Source organism: Mastomys coucha, unplaced genomic scaffold (assembly GCF_008632895.1).
Source record: "Mastomys coucha isolate ucsf_1 unplaced genomic scaffold, UCSF_Mcou_1 pScaffold8, whole genome shotgun sequence".
NCBI lineage: Eukaryota > Metazoa > Chordata > Mammalia > Rodentia > Muridae > Mastomys > Mastomys coucha.
The window spans coordinates 1,755,585-1,783,327 of NW_022196914.1; the positions used below are offsets into that span (position 1 = coordinate 1,755,585).

Consider the following 27,743-nt stretch of genomic DNA (forward strand, 5'->3'; position numbering starts at 1 on the left):
ACCCATCCACCCACCCATCCACCCATCCACCCACCCATCTATCCATCCATCTATTGAGACTGTGTAGCCTTGGCTGTCCTGGAACTCAGTCTATAGACAAGCCTGCCTTTGCTTCCCGAGTGCTGGAATTTGCCCAGCAATATGAGGTAATTTTAAACCAATGTATTTTTCTACCTTTTCAAATCTCATGACATGAGATAAATTTCATTTTATTAATGACATTTTTCTTGTAGCATATACACTTAGTCATAGGAAATTGAGTCTTACAGCTAATGCTGCATTGTGTATTATGGTTTAACCTAATGGTTTAAAAAGACAGGGCTGAGGGTGGTAGTTCTGCCTCTTTGCTGGGAAAGAGGTTTACCCTGAAGAAGGGAAAACCCTTCTTCCACCATTGCTGACTTGCCAGAGTCCTTGCTGTCCTGGAACTCACTCTGTAGACCAGGCTGGCCTCGAACTCAGAAATCTGACTGGCTCTGCCTCCCAAGTGCTGGGATTAAAGGCGTGTGCCACCACTGTCCAGCTCATTGTTTTTGTTAGTAAGCACTTTGTGTGTAACATGAAACAGTGTAAACAGTGAAGCCACACAACACTGTTTCTTTCTGAGCTGGAAAAAGACTGTACTCTGTCTTTGTCACTTGGGTAGACATACATACCCTTTCATTTGGCTGCTTTGATCCTCAAAAATTAGTGCCAGGAGACTGAAGAGATGGCTCAGTGGTTAAGAGCACTGACTGCTCTTCTGGAGGTCCTGAGTTTAATTCCTAGCACCCACATAATGACTCACACCCATCTATGATTGTAGTCCATTGGGTTCCAATGCCTTCTTCTGGTGTACAAATTGTACATACAGACAAAATACCCACATAGATAAAAGTACAGAAATAAAAAATGGGTGGCAGACTATAATGTTTTTCTCAGCATATTCAATGAAGAAGAGGAAAACAGTTTAAAGAGGAAAACTATAATAATATGGCATGAGCATTAACTCATAACCTAATCTCTTGAAACTATTACTTTTATTCTTGGTGTTACTGAAAACCCTTCTTCCACCATTGCTGTCTCTCTTAGGGAACATGAGTGGTTTAAACAGGACCTTCCGAAATATCTCTTTCCTGAGGATCCATCTTATAGTTCAACCATGATTGATGACGAAGCCTTAAAGGAAGTGTGTGAGAAGTTCGAATGCTCGGAGGAGGAGGTCCTCAGCTGCCTGTACAACAGAAACCACCAGGACCCACTGGCAGTTGCCTACCACCTCATAATAGACAACAGGAGAATAATGAATGAAGCCAAAGATTTCTACTTGGCAACCAGCCCACCCGACTCTTTCCTCGATGACCACCATTTAACTCGGCCTCACCCTGAAAGAGTACCATTCTTGGTTGCCGAAACACCAAGGGCCCGGCACACCCTGGATGAATTAAACCCGCAGAAGTCCAAACACCAAGGCGTACGGAAGGCAAAATGGCATTTGGGAATTCGAAGTCAAAGCCGACCCAATGATATCATGGCAGAAGTCTGTAGAGCAATCAAGCAGTTGGATTATGAATGGAAGGTAAGAAGGCAAGCGCTCTACCACACTTGGTAAACATGTAGACAAAAGTCCTTTGTAGGAGAACTGATGTGATGTGCCTTTGTTTTTGTCCATATCAAATGCTAGGTTATAAATCCCTATTATTTGCGTGTACGGAGGAAGAATCCTGTGACAAGCACATTTTCCAAAATGAGTCTACAGCTATACCAAGTGGATAGTAGGACTTACTTATTGGATTTCCGTAGTATTGATGGTATGTACACACAAAACTCGTGGAGGTGATATGCTAGGCCTGATTACCTAATTTGGTTTATAGTTTATAGTTTTCTTTTTCTTAAATAAAAACTAAGCATGGAGAGTAGTAAGTTTCAGTATGGCACCTTCCTCTCTCTCTCTCTTATATCCCTTCCCTCCCTCCTCCCTTGCTCCCTCCCTGTCTCCCTTTGCATGTGTCTTGGAATATGCAGGAGGGGCTGCAGAGGTCAGTGTTAGGCGTCTTCCCCCTTCACCTTCCGTCTTACTTTGGAGACAAGATCTCTTTGCAAACAGGAGGTTGCCCTTCAAGGTACACTACCTGTCACTGGCCAGTAAGCTCCAGGGAGCCTTTCATTTCCGACTTCCAGTGTTGGTATTATAGGTGTGCCCTTGCTGGCCTGTCTTTGACATGGGTCTGGGGACTAGCATCAGGGTCCATATGCTATGCATCAGTCTCTTCATCTACTGAGCCTTCTCCCTAGCCCCCACTGTCATACATGTCCTCTGTCCTTACCATCCTCACCACCCTCTTCTCTCAGCTGTGTCTTATGAAGCTCCCTGGCCTTTTCCTGCTAATTCAGTAGGAAATGTGACTTTCTATGTTCTGCAAGATTGACATTTGTGAAACTTATTATTCTTGCTCCATGTAGTATATTGTTTTATAGATATTAATCTATATTTTATTATTATTATTATTATTATTATTATTATTATTGGGCTAGGGATTTAGTTCAGTGTTGAAGTTCTTGTGTCACTGGCTTCAGTCATCATCACCTGACTATTGTTCTGTAAAATCTTTAAAAATATATAAAATATATAGGGTTTTGGTGTTTTTTGTTTGTTTTTTTGGTTTTGTTTTGCTTATGCTCTAAATGACATTTGAGAAACTGTAGGGTCAGAGCACTGACCTGAGGAGAGGAGAGTAGAGCTCTCGAGTGGTGGGAACTTACTGTCCATTTGGTTCCTTGGACAAAATCCCTCGACTCCTCTGGCTGTTTTATATCAGTAAAACAATTCCTGGGTGAGATAAGTTTCAAGATACCTTTTATATTGCAAGTGATCTATTCTGTATTTTTTTTTTTGTTGTTGTTGTTGTTTTTGTTTTTGAGATAGGGTCTCTCTGTGTAGCCCTGGCTGGCCTGGAACTTACTCTGTAGACCAGGCTGGCCTCCAACTCACAGAGTTGCCTCTGCCTCCTGATTGATGGGATTAAAGGTGTGCTTGCCACTGCCCAGTGAGTCTGGTTTTAATTAATATTACTGCTAGGAGATATTTATTAAAACCCAGGTTATTAGTTTACTGGCTTTAGTCACTGTCAAAAGTCAAGAGTACTATATTACATACCCCGTGTTGACTGGCTATTGTACGCATGTTTCGTGCCGTGTATAAAAGTGGTGAGGGGCTTAACACAGGCACACTCGCTCCATTTGAGAATGTATATAACATCCACATGCTTTGCAGAGCTGACTAGTAGTCTCACTTAGGTGCTGCTTAGACACTTGAGGGAGAAATAGATAATAAAATGTTGAAATTCTTTTCACCCAGATGAAATTACAGAAGCCAAATCAGGGACTGCTACTCCACAGAGATCGGGATCCATCAGCAACTATCGATCTTGCCAAAGGAGTGACTCCGATGCTGAGGCACAAGGAAAGCCCTCAGAAGCCTCTCTCACCTCATCTGTGACCTCCCTCGACTCCTCTCCGGTTGACATAGCCCCAAGACCAGGAAGTCACACAATAGAATTTTTTGAAATGTGTGCAAATCTAATTAAAATTCTTGCACAGTAAACCTAAAACTTTGCTTATTTCTTTGATGCAATAAGCATGCATAATAAATAATAGCCAAATACTTCCACTTACCAAGTTATATATATGTGTATATATAACTAAGGATTGGCCTTTTGGAATGCAGTTTGCACAGGGACTGGAAAATGATTGATTGTTAAAAGCCTAATGTGCAGAAATGAATCAGGACCATTCTTTTATCTCTTATTCAGTAGGTACACACAGCATAATATACACACAATGGACTGTAGGTCTCAGGCTCACTTGATTTTTGGCCATTTGAATTTGCTGTAACAGGTCTCTGTTGACCATAAATTTACCATAAAGCCTTCACATATTAGTACATGTTGATGTGTTTTATATTGGCTTCATGAATTTGTTGAGTGAGTTTGCCTTGAGTTTCCACAGACCTTATTAGGTGATGCTGTTTTCTGGGCTCCTTAACTTCCAAAATAGCTAGTAGTTCCCATTTTTGGTAATATTATGAATTATTTCATCTTTCTCTTAAAATGCTACCTTTGTGTAGTAAGTCATATCTGATAACAGTCTGAATTTAAAATTTTTGTTTGGCTTGTAAGTCCCCAAGCCCCCAGAATTTATATGTTCAGACCCTCTGAGCCCTGGATTTATTTTTACAGTTTCCCCTTATGTTTTGTACATGAAGTGCTGCTTTGGATCCAAGAGCTGAGTTGCTCACACTGTACTGAATCATGTTGCTTCTGTCAGTACACAGACATGCTATCATGTCAGCCAGTGTTGAATGTCATTTGATTGTGTATTTTTTTAAGTCAATCCAGTGCATAGAAAGGACATTGTTTATAAGCTCTGAATGCAAGGTTGGGTTTTTAACCCCTGATTTTATTTTCAACAATTTTTAATGAAATAAAATTAAAGAATATAGTGACTGCATGTGTATCTACTTAGCTCCTACAACTACTGTTTGGCCGTATGTGCTCTCTAGGTCCACACATGTGTAATATACAGATATGCACATATATTTGAGTCTATGTTTGCTTTTATTCTGAACCATTGAGATGTTAAGATATATATATATATACCAGCCCTAAATACGTCAGCATTTCCTAGAAATAATGATAATGTCCTTTAAAAACCTCCTGAATCCATTATAAAAGTCAATAATTTCCAGGTAGTGCCCGGTCTTCCAGATTAGCTGTAACTACCCAGAATTCCATTTAAGTTACAGCCCGATTTCATTTGTAGTTCTTTAGTCAGGTTAATAACACTATTTTGAAAAGATGTAGAAGAAATCCTCCCTTCAAAATGGTCAAATTTATTCCAGGTTTTAATTAAAAATAATGAGTGGTTAAAGAAGTATGATCTTTTCTTCAGTCTATGATTTATATGCCTCTCTCTTCTTTTAGTGGTAGCATAGCATAATAGATGTAAGTGAAGATTCAAAGTCACGCAAGACAAAGCTGGTATTGTATGAGCTAATAATTCATTTCGTATTGGCCATGTTTGGTTTCCTTTAAGTTTAGGAAACTGGTCAGAGGCTCTAGCTCAGTGGTGAGGCTGACTGATCCCTAGCAATGCGGAAATGTATTTTCTTTAGACATTAATCATCCCTCCTTTGTAAGAGAGACTTTTCCTCCCCCTGCATTCATTTAAAAATATCCTGCCCCATCCCCAAACCTGTCCAGCTCTTACGTAGCCAGATGGGAATGCATTTGGAGGACATGATGATAACTTGCATAAAAGATGACGCTATAGTTCATGCACTGATTTCCGGACAAACATGATGCTTCTTTTTGTTCGGGGCTGGTTTTATTCAACGCCGAATTGAATGCTGTATAAAGTAGTGGAGACTCCATTTACCTGAATTCCCAACTGTATTTATACCTGTGTGTGTGTGCCCTCTGTGTGGGGCTCCTGGATGTCACTTATGCTGTCCAAATGCAGCGCCGTGTTCCCGATGTGTAGAACAGAAGGCTGCATTTGTAAAGTTATAGATTTGTAAATAGAACTACGTAATATCTCTATAAACTGTTGGGGGGACAGGGCACAAAAGGAGGAGCCAATTAAATAGGATCTTCTAAAAATTTGTTAATTTTGTAAACTTTGCTTCTTTTATAAGTTATTCTGTGATTCCTTTTAGTTACCGAGTTTTATTTTGAAGATATTTAAATATTGCACTTGTATAAATAGTATGATAAATGCAGACTATTGCAGTCAATTTTTTTTAAAGCTAGGATATCTGAAATGGCAACTTTCAGTTAAGTATGTCAAGCTGGGATAGAATTTTCACAAATGTATTGTAGTTTGCAAATTCTTATACTGAAAATGTAAGGAGAGTCAATGCAAATGATTTTTAATCTTTTTTTATTATCTTTTCAGCAATTTATATTTTTTTTTGTGATTTTATGCAACCATATTTCTACTTCGTCTTGACAACTGAAAGCTGTGTGATGTTTTTGCCAGAGAAGTACTGTATACATAGTTTTAAATATAACAGATTTTGCTGATATGTAAAAATTTTGCCATTAAAGTTGATTTCTCATGAAAGGACCTTTTCTACCAAGTTGGGAGATGCAAGAGCTTAATATATCTAATTTAAAGTAATTTCACTGAAATAAACACCATTGCTTTTACTTTGATTCTATTTTTTCTTAAGATGCTTTTGTAGTGTTTTGGAGTTTTAGATAATTTTATATGAATTCTCTCCCTACCTTGCCCCATCCTTCTTTGATGCCATTCACAAATGAACTAATGTGGCTGGGTGTGTAAGATATGTATCCCAAGTGTCCTCTTGGGAAAGAAAACCATGTTGTCTAAATTCTTCTTCTTAACTCCTCCCCTCCACCTGTTCATTGTGAGCTTAGACATGATGAATGAAATTCCACACATAGCCCAACTGTAAGCCGGTTGTTGGGAGGAGTCAATCATTGTGGTTTATGTATGTTTGCCCAGAGTAACCTGATTTAGAAAGTTGGCATAATAAAGAAAAAAATTCATTTTTCACCTGTTACACCGTCTTTCTTATTTCATCAAGATTTTTTTTGGGGGGGGGCACTTGTTCATTGCTGAGTATCTGGGCTCTTTCATGTACTGAAATATAAAAAAAGTGCTTGGTTATATTTCCATACTCAAAACGCTGATTTTTGTCTCTCATAAATTTGTTTAGATTTCATCTAGAAATCTATAAACCACGTAAAGAAAATGTTAAGATGCAGACAGTAAAAGCTGAAGCAGCTGTCACAGACCAGTCACAGACACAGGACTTGAGTCCCATCCCTGCTGGAATTCAGTTACTATTAAATCTAGAACTCAGCATTCTTGAGGCTTTTGCTGGATTGCTAGCATCCTAAATAATCAGAAAAGCTTCATTAGAGATGTTATGGATAGCATGTAAAGTTATTTTGGAGAGCTCATTTTTCTAGACCCTCTTTACAAGTTTACATAAGAAACTGGCATGCGCAAACCCCATCCATTAAACTACCCTGTTATGAATGACTATGCTTCGATTTGTTGTAAATGCCAGTAAGTAGTGCCAAATATTCAGAGGCTGTTCACTGACTTGGAAGGTATGGCCAAGACTTTACCAGAGTGGGGGGCATCATAGTTAAGCTACCCTGAGAGGCTGGGACGAGGAACAGAGCCTCAAGCACTGTGTATTCATTCACATGGCCACTGTGAACCATTCATGACAGATGTCTCCAGGTCCTGCTCCAACCATCTTATTAGGAATGGATGGAGATACAAGTAGTCGCTAAAGTACAAAGATGTAAGCATGGACTGAGTAGATACTTAGTGTTTCAGAATTGTAGTCAATGTGACGACATGAATCTCCATCCAGATTGAGGGACTTCGCCTCCACCAGAATGTCTGTTACGATTAATATGAGGGTATTCATCAAGAAATACCCTTGATGAAGCAGAGACCAACTGACATGGGAAGACCTTCGCAGAGGCATGAACACCAAGAGTGGGAAACCCTGAAGTTCATGTCAGGGCTGGCTACCACAGTAGGAAACACTGAAGTTCATTTCAGGGGCTGGCTACCACAGTGGGAAACACTGAAGTTCATTTCAGGGGCTGGCTACCACAGTCATGCATTGGTTATTTTGAATATACTGACTTACTTGGCAGCTCTTACAAATATTAATGAATGTAATCAAAATATAAATAAAAATTCCATCTTGAAGTCACCCGTTGATCTCAAATGCCGTGGGCCTGCCAGTCTGGACCTCCCTCAACCCAAGGGGAAACGGGGTCCTGGTCAGGTCTGCAAGACGTCCGTGATGAAAAAATAACAGACGCAACACAAGGAAGTGCAGGATCTGAATGTATTTCTCAAAATGGCATCAGACTTTTACAGTCATTACAAAAGAGAAAAGAAAAATCTGGCAGCTCAGTGGTCAAGGTACATCTGAAGCCATCTAAAACACACTGGGTCTAAAACAGCAGCTATCTCCTCTGGACTGGTGCAGCACCCCCGGGAGCACACTTGGGCCTGCGTGGGCCCGGCAGGAGTCCCCTGGGGGCTTCAGGAGAGTCTGCCAGGAGGGTAGAGGCTTGAATCTCGAATCTCGAATGCTCTCTGCTGTACACTGTCTCTCTCACACACACACACTCTGCTCATGGTCCCACCAGTCCTTAGTAAAGGTCCACTAAGCTAATCTTTTGGGCTTGTTAATGCCCTTACCCCCCTCATTATCTCTCCAACAATGCCAGAGGCAATTAGTCTAACTTTGCCTGTGAAATTCCAAGCCAGGGTTTGGCTAGGATGTTGGAACATTGGTGGAGGTCAGAGAGCAACGTTTATCTTGGGGGACACCTAGCACGCGAGACTATAGCAAGAACATATATGGGCTACCTCTGAGTTAGGGGCTGCATGAGATGGCTTCCTTGCAGCTTTTGCCTCATAAACTGCTGTCACACAAAGTGTCACTCAAAGACTAGACACACTGGGAAGCTGTCAAGATTATTACGTAAGGAGTACAATTTTGTCATTGGTAACAGACATTGCCAACTGTTTTTCTTTAAACGAGGTTCTTTTCTAATAAAAACTCTGTGTGTGTGTGTGTGTGTGTTTGCGTGCCATAGCACATGTGTGGAGCCTAGATGACAACTGTCTTTCCAACCAGTAGGTTCTGGGGACAGAACTCATGAGGCTCAGCAGCAAGTGTCTTTACCTGCTGAGCCATTTCACAAGCCCCTTGCTTTGTTCATTTCAAGAAAAGGTCAGAGCTGGAGAGATGGCTCAGCAGTTAAGAGCACTGACTACTCTTCCAAAGGTCCTGAGTTTAAATCCCAGCAACCACATGGTGACTCACAACCATCCGTAATGAGAACAGATGCCATCTTCTAGTATGTCAGAAGACAGCTACAGTGTACTTACATATAATAATAAATAAATCGAGGGGCCGGAGTGAACAGAGGACCTGAGTTTAGTTTCCAGCAACCACATTATGACCCACAACTATCTCTGTACAGCTACAGTATACTCATATACATAAAATAAATAAATCTTTAAAAAAAGAGAAAAGGAAATGCCAAAGACCTAAATATGAACAGTCAGCTTGTCAGCGGTTCAAAAAAACCAAGTGTGCTTCACAAGACCATGGAACTTTATAATAGCCTTAAAGAACTGGGTCTGGGGGGCACTGGTGAGATGGCTCAGTGGGTAAGAGCACTGACTGCTTTTAGGAAGCAACCACATGGTGGCTCACAACCACCTGTAATGAAATCTGACACCCTCTTCTGATGGTCTGAAGACAGCTACAGTACTCATATACATTAAAAGAACTGATTTTATCCTTATGGATGTGTATGCGTGTATGTGCAGGCACTTGCAGAGGCCAGAACGTGGTGTTGGAAACTCCCCGAGCTGTAAGTACACGGAGGCTGTGAGCTGCCAGATGTTGGTCTCGGGAGCTGAACTTTGGTTCTCTGGAAGAGCAGAGCCAGTGCTCTTAACTGCTGAACTCTCTGTCCAGCCCTCATCATGGAATCTTCCCTCGAGTTTGAGTGACATCACACTTCAGCAGCAGCAAAAGCACTTGATATCGTAGAAAAATGAATGCCATCATTTAGAAATACCCTTGATGAAGCAGGGATGTTTGGCTTATTAAAATAAGCCTGGACATTGGGAGTCTTGCCAGGTAACATAGCCAGGTCTCATCCCAGGAAAAACTTGTACTCCAGAGTTTCACTGTAGGGGTGTGATAGAGGACGACATCACTGCCATTTGAGTTTGCCATCTTTACCTCAAATCAACGTAGCAGTTCTATTACTGTGGCGTTTTAACAGCCAGCACCAATGTTCACTTTTGTGAAAAATGGCAATATGTAAGTATGGAGAGGCCTCCCTCTAATGCTTGGTATCTGTGAATGCCAGAAGAGGGCAACAGTTCCCCTGTAATAGGTTCTCTAAGTTCTGGGCCTGTTGGATAAGAGTTTTCCACCAGGGAATATTTGACATTTTTGAGAGAAACAAATTGATAGTCCTTTTGATAACTTGTGTGTGGGGAGTCTCTCAGCATCCTACCAAAAAGCTTAGGTGCATATTTTATATACCAAAGCAGACCTGGCCTCCAGGTTCTCCCAGCATCCCTCATCCCCTACCTAGTATACACTGTCTCCCAACCCTAAATTTCCAGCATAGGGGCTGGACGCCCTTCCCCCAGAGGATCTTTGCTATATAACCCAGACATTTTGTTTTCTCTTTCCCCCTTCCCCCCTCTATCTACCTAATCGTGTTCTCTCTCTTTTCCTCTTCCTTTTCTGGCCTCCTTCCTGAGACCAGTGAACTCACTTGCCAGAGAGCAGCTGCTTCCTCTTCTTCTTCTTCTTCTTCTTTTCAAGACAGGGTTTCTCTGTGTAGCCCTGGCTGTCCTGGAACTCACTCTGTAGACCAGGCTGGCCTCGAACTCAGAAATCCGCCTGCCTCTGCCTCCCAAGTGCTGGGCCTAAAGGCGTGCACCACCACCGCATGGTGAGCAGCTTCTTAATAAACCTGCATTTGTATATATTTTAATCTGGCTTGAACTGGCTCATTTTACCAGTGGAGAAATAACTTACCAGCTTATCTCAACAAATAACTAACCGGTAAGAAATGCTGTGGTGCATTGAAAAAGCGTGGTTTCCATAAATGGATCTTGCTTTGTGTAGCACAGCTATGTGGATAAATTTAAAGAGTTTTCAATTTCCTCAATGTGTACCAGTGTTACCATCAGCCTGCTAATTTACTTGTAAGAAGTGACAGGCTCTACTTTCAGGCTCTGTTGCGGATTCCCACAGGAAGCTTGCAGTTCAGCCTGATCCTCCCTGACCAGCTCTTAGTTAAGGATTCTGTTGCTGGGATTAAGCCTGACCAAAGTCAACTTGGGGAGGAAAGAGTTTTTAAATCAGCTTCTAGTTCCACATTACAGAAGGAAATCAAGGTAGGTAACTCAAACAGGGCAGCAATTGGTCCTTTAGGCTTGCTCAGTTTGCTTCCTTATATGGCCAGACCACCAGCCTAGGGTGTGGCACCGCCTATAGTGGGTTGGGTCTTCGCACATCAATCATTTGTGAAGACAATGCCCTCAAAGATTTCCCTATAGGCCAACCTATAGAGGCATTTTCTCAGTTAAGATTCTCCCCTCCAGGCCTGGAGAGATGGCTCAGCGGTTAAGAGCACTGACTGCTCTTCCAGAGGTCCTGAGTTCAAATCCCAGCAACCACAGGTTGGCTCACAACCATCTGTAATCGGATTCGATGCCCTCTTCTGGTGTGTCTGAAGACAGCTACAATGTACTCATATAAAATAAATAAATAAATCTTAAAAAAAAATTCTCTTACGTCTAGGCTTGAGTCAAGTTGACAAGAACAAACCCACAGCTCCCCTCAGCACTTATTTCAGCTCTTTTTTTTTCCTTCCCTCTTCTGCATCTCACGGACCTTCAGCGGCTAGGTCTGTCAGACTAGGCGGTAAGCCATTTACCTGAGGGGACTGTGTGTATTGCAAAGCACAGCTGCAGGGCTTTGGCTCTCCAGCCAGGGAGTCCACTCCCAGCTGCAGTTAGAGGGCGCTTCGCTCTGGTGCCCCTACTACAAATCCCATAGTTCCCAGGGCGCCGCAGTGACTTCTGGGATTAGTGGTCTTGTAGCAGGGCGCGGGCGGGTAAGAAAGTCTTCTTTTCTTCTGTGCGCTTCGCTGGACTGTTAGACTGTCCCAGGATGATGTCATGCTTTTTTTTTGTTTTTAAATAAAGAATTAGGAAGCACAGGAAGGTAAGGCAGATTAGAATCCCGGCAGGATAATTTCCGTTTCCGGTGCCAAAGGGCACGTGGAATGTAAACACGGCACCAAGAAGTGGTTTTCAGGTAACTGGCTGCTGGTAGGCGGTAGACCGCAGAGGAGAGAGAAGCAAGGGGTAGGGATGCTGCGTGCGAGAGAGAGGGGCGAGGGTGGCCTGGTGAGGTCCACGGAGCCCTGAGGCCTGCCTCTGTCCTGGCCACGGGGCGCAGTGGCAGGGTTCTGTGTGCTGGCCCGGCGGCCTGAGGAGTTGCTATTGCGGGGGTTCATTTTTATTGCAGCTGAGGCAGGGGCTAGTTTTGAATGCTGGATTCTCCTTTGGTAGCATTTTGAGGTAATCTGTGTCTCAAATTCTTCACCTCCGGATTCATCTCTCCTGTTCGGAGGGTTGATGTTGTGATTGTCTATCTCCAGCCGGTGTTTTTCCATCTTGGGTGCCGCATCCTATCACGCAATCAGTTCAAGAGGACGTTTATTCTGTCGCAAGCACCCAGCTTGTGGCCGGGTAAAGTGTCAAGTCGAGCGATTGCTGTACGTGATCTTAGAATACAGGTGTCATTGTTTAGAATTTTAACGCCGCTCATCAATTCTGTAGAGCATGTAGACTTTAACTCCAGATGAGAGTTAACACGAAACCTGTACAGTCGTGACTTGCTATGTTATCCCGGTGGAAAGTGTTTGGAAGCTTGGCGTTACCCATCCAAGTACAGATCAACCAAAGCTCCTTCTGTTAAGCAGTTTTTAGTGATTACTTAATTAGAAGCACAGGCTAGAGGCACAAGAAGCTTATAACACAAGATGAAAACAATTTAGTTGAGATCTACGTGGCGTGTTATACAATTCCTCCGTATAGATTGTATGACTCAGTGGCCCTTATTGCTGTTCACAAAATTGTGCCATTATGCCAGTTGATTTTAGGACATTTTAATCACTGAAAAGAGGAGCCCAGAATCATTAATGAACAGTTGTCTGTATTTCCTCCCAGCAGCTTTTAAGATTCAGAATCAAGTGAAAGCGTTACATTTTCTTTGGGGGAGATGATCACACATGCCAGGATTTTTCCCTCCTTAAAGCCTGGTCAACATATATGTGTGTGTATGTATATATTGATTGGATATTTTCTTTATTTACATTTCAAATGTTATCCCCTTTCCCGACCCCCCCCAGACCCCAAAACCCCCATATCCCATCCCCCCCTTCTATGAAGGTGTTCCCTCACCTATCAACTTCTAGTGTGCATTGTCTGACAGGTCATTGGAGCATGCTTGGTAGCACTTACCTGTATTGTAATTGATTTCAGCCTCCTTTTCCACAGTCAGTTTGGGAGACAATATAAACTTGGTCTTGTCCTTGTAACACATTCCTGCTTTTTCACCTTAGTAGGCCCTTGATGCTGCTTGCTGTTTTTACACTATTAGTATATGTGATCTGTTACATTTTCTAATCTCTACAAGGACTGTGTTAGATTTTTCTCATCTTTCTCGGATGCACACATTGATTTATTTATTTTTTCCTTTATGTTGAGTATGTGGCTATAACCTACTTTCCCTAGTAATGTGAAATTTGGGGACATGAAATTCCTAGCTTTGTTTGGACTCTGCTCCAGAACTTTAGAAATATCGTCCTGTCCCTACCTCTTAAAGCTGGAACTTGTCACTGTCTCATGGTTCCTGCCTCTGTACTTTTTCAGCTTCATTTCACTTTGATTTCTATAGCCTCTGATTGCAAAGTATCTGTGGGGGAGGACACATGCCCCAGAGGCAACGGTGTGAGGCAGAGAGCCACCCTCAGGGTCTTAACCTGTATGTGTCCTCAACACTTAACAACAGTGGCTAGGGTTGGGAGATGGGGAGAGTGGTAGGAATCTCAGTGAGAAAACTTGGATTTTCTTATCGTTTTTGACCTCATCCTTTCCCCTCTACTGACAGACTTACCAGTGAGTTAAAATGAACTTGCCTTCGGTAAACACACCAGGTTTTCTGTTATTAATAGATCTATTACACTGTCTGGTGCCCCACATTAGTAATGTAGAAAGCAAGTTCCACGTTCTCATTACCTTTAGGGACAGTGACATAAATACAAGAGAGTTACCACCACCACCGCTGCCACCTCTTCTTCCTTATTCTCCTCCTCTTGAGTTCTAGTATCCTTTGAAGGCATTCTAAGCATCCATTTTCTCAGACTGTCTTCACTCTGTGCCTCTGGATTTGTGATCCATAGTAGCCACACTTTCATTTTTACACATCTTGTTTTCCCCTGGGATGATGGATATATATATACACATATATACGTGTGTGTGTATGTATATGTGTGTGTGTATATATACACACACATATAAATTTTTCAGACAGAGAAAATACATTTCCCCATGTTATGATGAGGCCAAGGAGGAAGTTTCCATAGTCCTCATTCCCTAGTGCAGTTTATACTCCATTATGTACCCAGGATTTCCCAAAACTCACTGCTGTCTGGAGAGTACATGGTTTACCTACATCAGCCTATGTACTCTGTGATTGCTGTGATCTGTTACATTTTCTCTTGTTCAGTGACAGGCCCGTGACCTATAATCCTCAATTCTGGTGGAGTCTTGGGGTTGTCTGGGGGAGGGACTGATAACCACCCTCAGGTGTTGCTGTTCTCTTCCTGTTACTTGTACTCCACTGCAGCCTTGTGCATCAGTGAAGAACAACTTGGCATTGCCAGACACCTACTGCTGTCTTCCCTGCTCCCTCCCTCTCACATAATGCCTGTTGTCTGATAATTTCAAAAACACCTGAGTTCATTGTTTTCTCCTTAGGGTTACAGATTCCTCTAGGAATGGATAGAACCTTACATGCTCCTGAACGCACACGGCATCTAAGATCTTTATACCTAATTGTAGGGATTCCTGTGTGTCTTAAAGGCCAGCTGTGTAGCTCATGAATGACTAGGTTTCTTAGTCTTATTGCTAAGTGTGATTGAAGGCTTGCAGTGTCTGCCTTGTTCTATCAGTCACTCTTCGTTTTCCTTAATGCTCACATATCACGCTAAGCTTACAAAACCATTATATATATATGTTATATATATATATATGTTGACTTTCCCAATAGTTGTGTTGAGTCATTAAATATTTAAACCTTGTAAAACTCTCCTGTAGTCAGGTGTAGTGGTACACACCTAGGGGAGGCTTAGGCAAGAGGATGGTGAGTTAGAGTCCACCCTGAGCTGGAATTCTGAGTTTCAGGACAGCTGTATATATAGTGAGTCCTGTTTAAAAAAAAACAAAAACAAAAACAACAAAAACCACTCAAAGCATAAGAAACTGTATTAAGGAAAATTTCAATATTTATAAAAGGAGAATCTTCACTCCATCAGTGATCTTCAAAGTGATCTATGTCACCAGCTCCATGCCATTTCTCACTGTTAGTGACTTTGAAAGAATTTCTAGATATCATATAGTTCCATAGCAAATACATTGCTGTTCTTAAAGGAAAAGGATTTTTGTAGTTCAATCATACTGTTATTAAGACAATTAACATACAGGAGTGGCTTATTCATACTGTGGGATGTCTAGTCTGTGTTGTGGTTTAGTCTTGTTTTAAGTCAGCAGTGAAAGAAGATACGCACACCAGGCTCAATTTTGTCTCGTAGGTCTCTTAACCTAAGGGTTGAATTGCCTCCTTTTTCCCCTACTTCCCATCCCTTCTCCCATTTGTTCATTTCTTGAAGAAACAGTTTTGTTGTTCTACACTGTCTGCTTCCTCTTACCTACATCTGATGTGCTATTGAGCAATCTTCACTCTATCCTGTGTTTTGTATGAATTGGTGGAGGCCTGTTGGGATTCAGGGTTAGTCTGCAAGAGCACGACACTCCCATTAGGAGATGAGGTTAGCAATAGTGTCCAGATGTCACCTTTGAAATTAGTAGTCCTTGGGATATTCCCCCAGTGCACAGGTAGGTGGTAAGATGACTGTTGTCTCCCTCTGGTAGTCTGCGCCTGCCTGCTCATTAATTCTAATGAGTTCATGGCCATTTATGTTTCTGAAATTTTACAGAATGGCTTCCTTTGGATGGAAGAGGAAAATTGGAGAGAAGGTATCCAAGGCCACGTCCCAGCAGTTTGAAGCTGAAGCAGCTGATGAGAAGGATGCAGCCGAGAATGAGGATGGGAACTGGCTTCACGCCAGCAAACGGAGGAAGGAAACTCTGCAGGAAGGCTGTAAGCAGAGGAGCAAGCAGCTGAAGGACGAAGGGGCTCATCTGGCTGAAAACAAACGGTGTGTTTTTGGGTTTTTTAAAAAGATTTTATTTATTTTATGAATATAAGTGCTCTATCTGCATATATGCCTGCATGCCAGAAGAGGGCATCAGATTCCAGTATAGATGATTGTGAGCCACCATGTGGTTGCTGGGAATTGAACTCAAACAGTGCTCTTACCTGCTGAGCCATCTCTCCAGCCCCAGAATTTTTTTCTTTTCCTCTTTTTTTTGTAAGTGGAGGAGGGTTTGCTTTTCCTGGTTCACGATGTCTAATGCAGTCAGCTGTTGTCTTAGGTAGGGTTTCTGCTGCTGTGATGAAACACCATGACCAAAAGCAACTTTGGAAGGAACAGGTTTACTTCTTCTTGCTCTTCCAGGTAGCAGTCCATCGTGGAGGCAAGTCAGGGCAACAGCTCCAGGCAGGAACCTGGAGGCACACAGCATGGAGGATGCTGCTGACTGGCTTGCTCCTCGTGGCTTGCCCAGCATGCTTTCTTGTATCACTTAGGGCCTCCAGTCTAGGGCTGGCACCACCCATAGCGATCTGGGCTCTTCCACATCAAACATCAGTCAAGAAAAGATGTACCACAGGCATGCCCACAGGCCAGTCTGGTGGGTTCATGTTCTCTTGAGGTTTCCTCTTTCAAAACTACTGTCATGTCACGTTGATATAAAACTAGTCAGCACAGATTAAATATCTGATTTCATTTCTAAAGAGACATGTATCAGAGTCACCTGCAAAATTGCCATTTTGTAATAGTCCTATTAAGGTCTATACAGTGTTTCATTTTTCTCTCAGACATTAGTCTAGAGAGGTGTTAGGGAAACATAGCACAGTGTGTCCTGCAGTAGGAGGCATTGTCACTTACTGTCCTTTCACTTTCTCATTGGGTTTTGTTTTGAGACAGAGTCTTGCTGTGTAGCCTAGCTGAGTTCCCCCCCTGCCCCCCCCTCCCCTCACTCCCCCATCAGTATGTGTAGTGCTAGGATTGCAGAGCCACGCTGCCTTACTACTTACCATTGATTCTTAAGTACTTTTGTAAGTGTGGTGGCTTACACAGGAACTTGTATGTATTGATCATAGCCCTTCCCTAGCTAAATTTCTACAGATGTACCTGTTTCTTCCTTTATTTTTCCCTTGATTTCCTATTTCCTTTCTTTTTTACCTTGCTTAGATCTTTCAGTGGGAATGAAATTTCTTCACAAGTCAGTGGAGAACAGATAAATGTTTCATAGTATATGCTGAAAAACAAGATTAGAGAACAATAAAAATGGACTTTAATTAATTAATTAATGGTGCTTGAAAGAGACAGGCCCTTGAAAATGGCTCCTATAACCTTGGTTGTCCTTGACCTTTTGACCCTCCTGTTTTCTGCCATCCAGGTTACAGGTGTGAGCCATTGCATCTAGCTTTATCTGGTTCGGGCAATGCTAGCCCAGCCCTTTCCTAAGCGAGCTAAGTATACAATATACAGTTAATAGAAGAAATCTTGAGTAAGATAGAAAATCTTGTCTTGAAAAAAAAAAAATCTTTTTGTCTTTTCAGTGTTTGAGACAAGGTGCCAAGGTCTTATAGAGCTCAGGCTGCTTGGGACTTGTGATCTTGGTTGTCCCTCCTGAGCACTGGGGTCATAGGCAGGCGCCACCATCCACCATTCCAGTACAGCTTTTTACACTGAAAAATGTCCTGTCTGTATTAAAGTTGATATATTCTGTATGCCTAGACTAAACCTTTTATTATCATGTATTAACTATACATAATAATGGGTTTCATTGGCTTCACTGCCCTATGTTTATATAGTGTATATAATGTATTGTGGTCATAGTCCCCTTCTGCTAGCCACTCTTACTTCCCTCCCCCATTGCTGATCCTCTTGATTTGTTTGTTTGTTTGTTTGTTTTGTTCTGATGACCTAGTGAATTTCATTAGGGTTGCCCATAGGTGCATAGGGTGAGTGGCTATTTATAGGCACATGGGTTATTTTAGTGGCTATATTAGTGAAGAGAATGTCTTTACCTCTTCTAGCAAGCATTAGGTCCTTATAGATCCTTATGGAAATGTGGGCCCTCAGGAACCCCCTCCACATAAATAGCAATTAACATTGGCTAACTTTGTTTTGAGACAGGGCTTTATTATACATACATATATATGTATATATATATGTATTTGTGTGTGTATGATATATATGTTCATATATATATGTATAGTCATATATATGAATATATATGACTATATATGTATATGTATACACACATATATGTATGTATACATATACATATACATATACATACACATATATATGTATATATGTATATCTAGTCATATATATATGTATATATGACTATATGTATGTATATATATATATGTATATATATATATATGTATATATATATATATACATATATATATGACTAGAACATGCTATGTAGACTGATCTGGCCCTCAAACTCATTAAGATTTGCCTGCCTCTGCCCCCAAGAGCTGGGGTTGAAAGTGTGTGCCACCATGCTCAGTTTTTTGTTTTGGAGACTGGGTTGCACATGGCCAGGATGAACTCCAACTCAGGTCAATTCTTCTTTTTCAGTCTGCTGAGTGTTGGGAATCTAGGCACGAATCGTCATGCCTGGCTAACATCAGCTAAGATCTTAATGGTGTAATGCTAGTGTGTGTGTTGTTTGTGGTATTTTAGGCATTAAGAGTTTTCTCTTGGGGCTGGAGAGATGGCTCAGTGGTTAAGGGCACTGACTGCTCTTCCAGAGGTTCTGAGTTCAATTTCCAGCAACCACATGGTGGCTCACAACCATCTGTAATGGAATATAAAGCCCTCTTCTGGGGTGTCTGAAGATAGCTACAGTGTACTCACATACATAAAATAAATAAATAAGAAAAAAAGAGTTTTCTCGCAGAATTTTGCAGATTGTGTTTTAGAAGAAACCAAATTTAAGTTTTTCATTTATGAAATTATTTTTAGAATATCTATTAAAACATCTTTAGAAATTTCAGTAACCTCCTGTTACAGTTCATTAACATTGCAGTGTTGCCTTTTCTCAAGACTGTACTAGTGTGAAGAGGAAAAAGCCATTGGGTCCAGCCAGGACATTCCCTTAGGATTTCCTGTGGTCAAGGAAAGATAACAACTTTAGAGATAAACAAAATAACTCAAGGTTTCTGCCTACATTTTAAAACATTGAGTCCTATCACTAAAATCAGCTAGGTCAGAAGCTTAGTTTAGGATCATGGAGTTTTGTTTTGTTTTTTTAACATTTGTTTCAGAATAATGTATATATAGCTTTTGGAAAGTAAATAGAATTAAAGGGATCTAATAGAATTAAGTAATTTGGCTATTCAAAACCAAACAAAATAGTATTAGAAATACTATTCAAATAGTGGTTTGAAAATGCCTGAAAATATTGAACTTTGACAGCAATGTAAGGAGTAGCAGTGAAATTTAAATGAAAAGCAGACACACAGCCCAGTTTCTCTGTCAGTCACCTTTATCCTTATGGCCTTGAGCCACATTGCCCTTTTTTCCCCCAACAGTGTGTGTATACATGTACATGCTTGTGTGTGGCTGTGCATGCATATTTATAAGTATGGAACCAGACTTCTCAACAAGCATTTTCCCAACTCAGCTGTTTCCCAGCCTCTCATCCCTGTAATTCTTTTGTAATTGTGTGAGGAGCTTGTCCAGTGTGTTTTTTTGTCCTTCAGATTTCTGCCCATGGGTTGTTCTCAGCTCTCTCTGGTGACCAGGCTGCTGCGCAGCAGCGCTCTGAGGCCCTTCCTTCCTTCCTTCTTTCCTTCCTTCTTCTTTTCCCCTTCACAGCCATTTGTTTTTACTTATTGTATTTCTGCTGTCTTCAAGTTACTTTACATGCTAAGTTACTTGTTTATATGTCCCATGATTTTCTCGTTTTTTTAATTCATATTTTCTCACTGATCTTTATTGAGCATGTAGAATTATTTGAACACATTAATATGGTCTTGTCCAAATAGGTTACTACCATCTCCCCCCCAGAGAAGGCTTCATTCTTTGGGATTGTCTTCTACTGCCTGTTTGATGGTGGCAAGACTACCTTAGAATTATTTTGCAACTTGAATTTTCTCTTCATAGTATTAATGATTCTTTATGACAGAAGGCTTCCTTCCATTTTCAACCCTAAGGAAGCTTGGTGCTTTTAAGATGGGGAGTTGAATATAGTGATTACAAGTATGGATTTTGAAGTAATTTTACCTCCATTCAGATCTTATCATAGTTATCATTTCTCTATGTGTATGTTTTGGGTAGGTCATTAACTTCTCTACCAGTTTCGGATTTCCTGATATATAAGTGTGTCTTAAGATATTATGTATTAGGATTTTATGTCACTGGCTTATAATAATGCTAAACTTTTTAGAAGTTAATTTCTCCAAGAACTTTTTTTTGTAGACTTATTTCTAACTAGAATTTGTCTTCCTAAGGTAAAGGGTATAATAGCTCCCAACATTTTAAAATTGGTATATAGTTTCATCCACTAGATGGTGACACTTGCATAGCTAGCTAAGTGGCTTTGTTATTGTGGCATGAGTATGTATGAGTGTGAAGGCCAAGTGTAGTTAGAATTTATCGTGAAAGTTATTTAGGAAAGTATAACAACTAAAGTGAATTTGAGTATATTTTCACCATGTGATGCACAGCCTCTGATTCCAAACTTCAGCGTATTTGAAGTCAGTGGTTTTGTCTCACATCTCACAAAAGAGTGGATGTAGTCAGTGTAGTATGTGTATTCCTTACTGTCATGTCCTTGGAATGTCCCATATATGTGTAGATTATTTGTCTTTGAGCTGTTGTAATGAATACCAAAATCTCATGAAAGATCTCCCGACTCCTCTTATGCACTGGACTCATCCCTTCTTACTTCCCAGGAACATTTTCCCTAAATATCTCCTGGTGTTTGTGTTACCCGTTCCTCCACGTGCCCCTTCTCTAACGTGCTTGAATTCCTGATAATGTGTTATCCTACCATCTGAACCACAGCTCTTTAAGTCTATCTTCGTACCTATTTGGATGCATAAAATGCATCAAACTTACCAAGTAGACCATCCAAGTTTTACCCAGGCATCTGCTGCTTTCCCATATAGGTAAAAGGCACTGCCATTTCCCCTGGTTACTTGAGCCTCAAACCATGAGTCAGCTCTCTGGCTTACTCACCTTCTCAGAGCTGTTCTGCCCCACATGTTTATAAGTCACTGTGTCTGATAGCTCACTCTGTTTCTGTAGCCATGCATTTCTGGCTGCTACTATTATAATAGAATAGTGAGACCCCACTTATAGTGCTGATAGAAAGGCTCTTACCCCTTGACATTGACCAGATAAGACTTAGTGAAATTCTGGAGAGAGTGATGAGGGTTAAGGCTGTGAGCAACAAACTTTGACTTGTGGGAGAATAGCATGTAGGAAGGTGCCCATAGATTACCCCTCACCCAAGCCCCCGTTCATGGTCTGCTTCCAAGGCACACTGATTTCATAGCTTGTTTTATGAAGAAATTTCATGAAGAACTTTCTCATGATAGTGGTCATCTAAGTTCATTTGTAGAGCCATTGGCAGCTTCCCATAGGCCTGTATTTTCCTTCTCCCCTTTTGCCCCCAACCCCCTTGTCTTGTTTACTTGGAATCCAAGTAGAGTTAGTCAGGAAGCTTTCACCTCTGGCTCTGTTGTGCAGGTAACCAATGGACATCATTTCTAGATGCCTTTCTTTCTTTCACTCTTCAGATCCAGCCCAATTATACCATATATACTCCTTTATCCACTTTCCATTTTCACTGCAGTTATCCTGGTCTTATTGGGAGTTATCTCATCCTGAATTTCTTAATAAACTCATATTGGTCTCCTTTTGCATGTTTTTATATCCTTATAGCTTATTCCACTCTCTTGATCTGGATGTCTTTTAGAAATGTAAATAGTGTCAGTGATGATAAAACCTAAGAATTCTCCACCACAGCTAGATCAACACTCTAGCCCTAGCCTGTTCATTTTTCTGTGGCCGTGGCTTGGCTACTTCTCTGTTACCATCACTTCCTTTCTCCTTATACTATAATCATACTGCTTTGATTTTTTTCTCCTTTGAACATGAAGTGCTTAGTCTTGCCTTGGGCCCTTGCCTTTGTCTGGAATGGACTTTCTTCACATTTTCAGGTGTTTGTCACATCTTGTCATTCAGGTCTTAACTGTTCACCTATCGCCCATGGTGAGAAGACACTTGGTCATTACCTGTCACATCCTTCTTTAAATCATGGAATTTACATTTGAATCTTTTTCTCATGTCCTTTTCCCCATAAAGTACTTTAGAAAGTTCTAGAATAGTAGAGACCTTTTCTATCCTCACCTAGATAGTGACCTATAACTATTTATTAAATATGCCATTAACTAAATAGGTCATTAGATTTGAGCTGTAGTAAATTAGGAATACAGTTGGGGGCAAAGTAACAAAGCACTGTGCGTTTCATCTGGTGAGTGAGCATGCTATCTAGCGTACTTGGCTTGGTCACCAGCTGTTCATTGTCTCATTGTCAGGCATTATCTCACCCTGCCCTGTGTAATCCCTGAGCTATTCACTTTGCTTCCTTCCGGGTGCTAGTTTAGTTCCATGTTGTTAAGGTTGCCTTTAAACTGGCTGAATCAGACTTTGGTCATTTATTAACCACAGTGACTTTAAACCACGTTTTTATCTTTTAATGTTTCCTATCCAGCAGCTGCAGTAGGGCTGTGTCTTTTCAGTCTGTTCCAGACTGAAGTTGAATTAGGAGATAGGCTGTAGGAGTTGGGAGAGACCACAGACTGACTTATTGGGTGCCAAGTGTCCTATGATCCCCAGATGGAGCAACTAAGTAGTGCCACTGTTGAGCTGTAGGAAGGCTCACCTATGAAATGAACAAGGGTGTGAATGAGAGTGAGGGGGTGGGGCAGCTCAGGGATCTGTGATGAGTGAAGCTCTTCATTGCTTGCTTCACTTTGACTATTGGAAAATAGCTCATTTACTCTTTAAATGCATATTTAGGCAAGAAAGGCCTCAGCTGGAAGGATTGAGTGTATTTTCAAAATAGTAGTAGTAGGTGAGTCCAGGCAGTGGTGGCTCACGCCTTTAATCCCAGCACTTGGGAGGCAGAGGCAGGCGGATTTCTGAGTCTAAGGCCAGCCTGGTGTACAGAGTGAGTTCCAGGACAGCCAGGGCTATACAGAGAAACCCTGTCTCGAAAACCCCCCCCAAAAAAAAGAAAAAAAAAAAAAAAAGAAGTGGTAGGTGAGAAGATTTTTTTTTTAAAAGATTTATTTTTATTTATTTTATATGTATGAGTATACTGTAGCTGTACAGATGGCCATGAGTGTGGCTGCTGTTGATCTCAGGACCTCTGCCGGCCCCGCTCGCTCTGGCATAATTTACTGCAGCTGTCTTCAGATGCACCAGAAGAGGGCGTCCAATCTCATTATGGGTGGTTGTGATCCACCATGTATGTGGTTGCTGGGATCCGAACTCAGGACATTTGGAAGAGCAGTCAGTGCTCTTACCCGCTGAGCCATCTCACCAGCCCCAAGAAGACATTCTTTTCTTTTTGCTCACTATAGGCCTAAAAGAATTAACACACATACACATACAAAAACCAAACACCTGCTCAGGCTACCTATCGTGGCTGTTGTGGCATAGTCAGGAGGCAGAGACAGGTAGATTTCTGAGTTCAAGGCCAGCCTGGTCTACCATAGTGAGTTCTAAGCTAGCCAGGGCTGCAGAGTGAGACCCTGTTGCAAAACAACCCCCCCACCCCCAACCAAACCTACTCTGATTTCCAAGTTCAGAAAAAAGTACACAGAAGGGCTAGAGGAAAATTAAGACAGATAATGTTGAGGTAGTGGTAGAAGGCACTATGGCCTTGTAAGAGCAACAATACGTTCTATACTACCTTGGGAGGATTACTGCCATGAAGTTTGGGACTGGTCCTGTACCTTCTCTCAGCTTTTGCTCTGTAAAAGGAGAGCAAGTCATGCCAAGTTTATAGGACTTTGAGTCCTAAAAACAACTGTATGTTAAATAATTGTATCAACTCTCTACCTTTCAAAAAGTCATAAAACATAACATACATTAAAAAGATAAAAAAAACCCATAATTTTCTTAAAAAATGAAAGAGTTACTGTGAGGTCAGTCAAGTGGTATCACAGCTAGTGTGTGAAACCATCAGCAAAGGATAACAGCAGGAAGAACAGAGTGTTTTAATTTACTAGAGAACATCTTTATGGATTGACAAGGTAGAAAAGACAGTCCTGATGTCGGGTGTGTTTTCACTAGGAGCTCTGTCCAAACGAAGGCATGGTAATTGACTAGGCTTGGGGTAAAAAGCCAGCTGAATAGAGCAGAGGTGTGCTGAGCAATGTAGACAAAAGATTGGGCAGACATGCAAGTGCTAAGGGAAATACATTTGCTACCACTGTATTAGAAAATTTATTGCTATAATATTTGTAAGGAAATTGTGAATGGAAGGATTATTGTAAAATCCAAAGAAGGAATAGAACTTTGCAGTTCCCAGCTTTTCCTGTTGCTAATAGTTACACTGGGAACATTGTTGAGAGAGGTTTGGGAGTACTCACAGTCCACCTAAGAGGCAGAGCACTTTTCGTGTGATACATGGTTACTGCCCTGTGGATAAGTGATGAAAAACTTAGTACCAAATAGTAACAGCATACTGCTTGATACTCTGTGTAACATTTGTGAGAGTAATACATAAAGCATGTGTATATAACTAAAAATTGGCACATTTCTGGCTTTTGCATGGCTCATGCATTTTTTTCTCTATTACGTATTTCATAGTAATCACAATTTTAATGCTCTGCTGAGATGTACTTTACATTGTTACATATATATTTTGTATTGTAAGTTTCTTGATGTAATTTATTAATCTTCTTAGATTTTGCATATTCACCTGATAGATGTGAAAGTCTTCAGTAATCACAAGGATGGATTCTCTCTTAAAATTTTAAGTTCTCCAGATAAACTGAAATAATGTGAGGACAGTGAGCTCCATTCCTAGCCCAGGTTAAATTTTAATTGTGAAATATAATGCTTCAGACTAGGCAGAGGCAACAGTTTTCTAGTCATGGCCTGTTCTGTGTCATTCCATGTCATAATATAATATCTTTACTTTAGATTACTCTGTGTCTACCTTACTCCTCCAGAAATGTGCATCCCTGTTAGGGAGCAGAGTACCCATCCCACTGCATGCACAGAACTTGTAACAGACACCGAAACAAATTCAAAGTTTCAGTTTATTCTATAAAGAGTTATTGCCAGGCAGTGGTAGCGCATGCCTCCTTTAATCCCAGCACTTGGGAGGCAGAGGCAGGTGGATTTCTGAGTTCGAGGCCAGCCTGGTCTATAGAGTGAGTAGACCAGGACAGCCAGGGCTACACAGAGAAACCCTGTCTCGAAAAGACCAAAAACAAAACAAGAGTTATTAAGAGAGTGCTATTACCAGTATTCACCAGAATAATTTTGTACATATTCATTTTTATTTATTGTATATGTGCATGGTGGGCACATGCCATTGTTCACATGTAGATGTCAGAGGACAGTATGTGGGATTTTTTTTTAAAGATTTATTTATTTATTATATGTAAGTACACTGTAGTTGTCTTCAACCACTCCAGATGGAGTCAGATCTTGTTATGGATGGTTGTGAGCTACCATGTGGTTGCTGGGATTTGAACTCAGGACCTTCATAAGAGTAGTTGGTGCTCTTAACCGCTGGGCCATCTCTCCAGCCCAGTATGTGGGATTTTGTTTTTTCTTTTTATCCTATAGATTTCAGGGATTAAAATCAGGTCATCTGGCTTGGGGAAAGCACTGTTACTGCAGAGCCATCTTTTAGTATGTTCCTAGAATAAATTTGATAAGGGGAGGCTTTTCTGACGAAAATGGGATTGGATTTAATTCAAAGGAAGGAGTGAATTCTATTTATGTTTTGCCATTTGCATATTTTGTGGACTTATCATTAAAATAAGCAGATTTGTCGTTAAAAAGAACACAAGGTGCATGGGTGAGGGAGATGCCCTCTTCTCCTTTTCCTCTCTCCACCTGAGGTAGGAGTCCTCAAAGCAGGAGAGCGGACCCTTCCCCTCACTGGCTGCAGCACTCAGGAGAGCTGCCCCTGGCACGTCCCCTGAGCAGCACACTGGAGCTGAACCTGGTGCACCAGCCCCCAGCCCTTAGGGCATGACAGTGGGGAGTGCTGACCCTTCCACTTGCCAGCTGTGGCCTTTAGGTGAGCTAGCTAGAGCAGTGCTGGAGAGCTTGGCTTGGTGGTGTTGGCTCAGGAGAGCTGGTGGGCTGACAAACTCAGCTCCCCACCAGGTCCAGATCCAAGGCTTTGAGTTGTCCACCCCAACATCTACGCAGTCTGTTATCTCCTAGAGCAAGGGAAGAATCCTGTCCTGCAGATCTAAAGCACCAGGACCTCTATGACACAGGGCAACAACAGGAGATCTGAAAGGAGTCTCAGTGAGGATCCAATATTGATAGTGTACCAGAAACCAGCGGCCTCAAAACAGATTAATGACTGATTTCAATGGACCCATGCAAGTAAAGATGGGTGGACAAAAGGGTATACTGTGTGACACTCTGTGACACGCTACAGCCTCCATGACAAAAAATTTTTTTTTCTTTTGTAGGGAGGTTGTAAGGGTTGAGGGTAGATACAAAGTGATGAGGAGATGAGAGGAATTGGGCTATATAATGTAAAATTCACAAAGAATACAAGAAAAGTTAAAAACAAAAGACAAGACAAGACAATTTTGCTATTATCATGAAGTTTATTTTTTATCTTTTATTTGGTCAAAATTATTCTGTGACATTGATGTTAATTTCTGTTGACTTATAATTTTTTGACATGTATATGAAGTGAATGGAAATGTAGGTAGTACATGTATTTAATTATTCTATCAGAAGTCAAACTCGGAAGATTAAAACTGTGACATTGTACATATTTCAGAAAAATTCATTTTCTAGTACAGAGGTTCTCAATCTGTGGGTCATGACCCCTTTGAAGGGTTTGAATGACCCTTTCACAGAGGTGGCATATCAGATATTTACATTACTACTCATAACAATAGTAAAAATATGTAGTAGCAACAAAATAATTTTATGGTTGGGGGTCACCACACCCTGAGGAAGTGTATTAAAGGGTCACAGCATTGGGAGGGTTAAGAAGCACTGCTCTATTGGGTGTGCAGAAGATACCAGAAGTGGATAGTTTGGTTAGTATAGTAAAATCCCAGAAGTTTCTCGTGCTAGTAGATGCTGTACCATTGTTTAAATTTGCTTTGGAAACAACCTTTATCCACTGTTGTGTGCACCTTTGTGCAATGTCAGCGCCTTCCTGCTGTTTTCACAGTTAGTCTTGTGAAGATAGATGGTTTGATTTTCTCCTACTTAATTAAAAACCTCTGAAGGCATTTACCTATTTGTGTAAATAAGCAGCTTAAATACTAGAAGTGGATTTGTGGTTTAATCCCCATAACTGTATAATTTCAGTAAGTGATATCTGCTTGTCTTAGTTAGATTTCATTGCTATGAACAGAAACCCCAACTACAGCAACTCTTATAAAGGACATTTTTTTTTTTTTTTTTTTTTTTTTTTTT

General features: G+C 41.1%; 2 protein-coding genes across 7 annotated transcripts in view; both read left to right on the plus strand.

Annotated features, from left to right (window-relative positions):
• Positions 1 to 6,563, plus strand: part of Prkaa1 (protein kinase AMP-activated catalytic subunit alpha 1) — a 36,774-nt gene extending 30,211 nt beyond the window's left edge. For all 3 annotated transcript variants that reach the window (XM_031360000.1, XM_031360003.1, XM_031360001.1), the window contains 3 exons: positions 1,072 to 1,558; positions 1,664 to 1,790; positions 3,338 to 6,563. In XM_031360000.1, the coding sequence (XP_031215860.1) occupies positions 1,072 to 1,558; positions 1,664 to 1,790; positions 3,338 to 3,582 (859 nt within the window). In that variant the 3' untranslated portion in view covers positions 3,583 to 6,563. The remainder of the gene's footprint in view (positions 1 to 1,071; positions 1,559 to 1,663; positions 1,791 to 3,337) is intronic.
• Positions 6,564 to 11,619: 5,056 nt separating this feature from the next.
• Ttc33 (tetratricopeptide repeat domain 33) overlaps positions 11,620 to 27,743 on the plus strand; it is a 33,215-nt gene continuing 17,091 nt past the window's right edge. The window contains exons 1-2 of one of the 4 annotated variants that reach the window (XM_031360184.1): positions 11,620 to 11,702; positions 15,873 to 16,094. In XM_031360184.1, the coding sequence (XP_031216044.1) occupies positions 15,874 to 16,094 (221 nt within the window). In that variant the 5' untranslated portion in view covers positions 11,620 to 11,702; position 15,873. Of the gene's footprint in view, positions 11,956 to 15,872; positions 16,095 to 27,743 lie in introns of all 4 variants that reach the window. The other 3 variants (XM_031360182.1, XM_031360185.1, XM_031360183.1) reach the window with 3 other exon arrangements.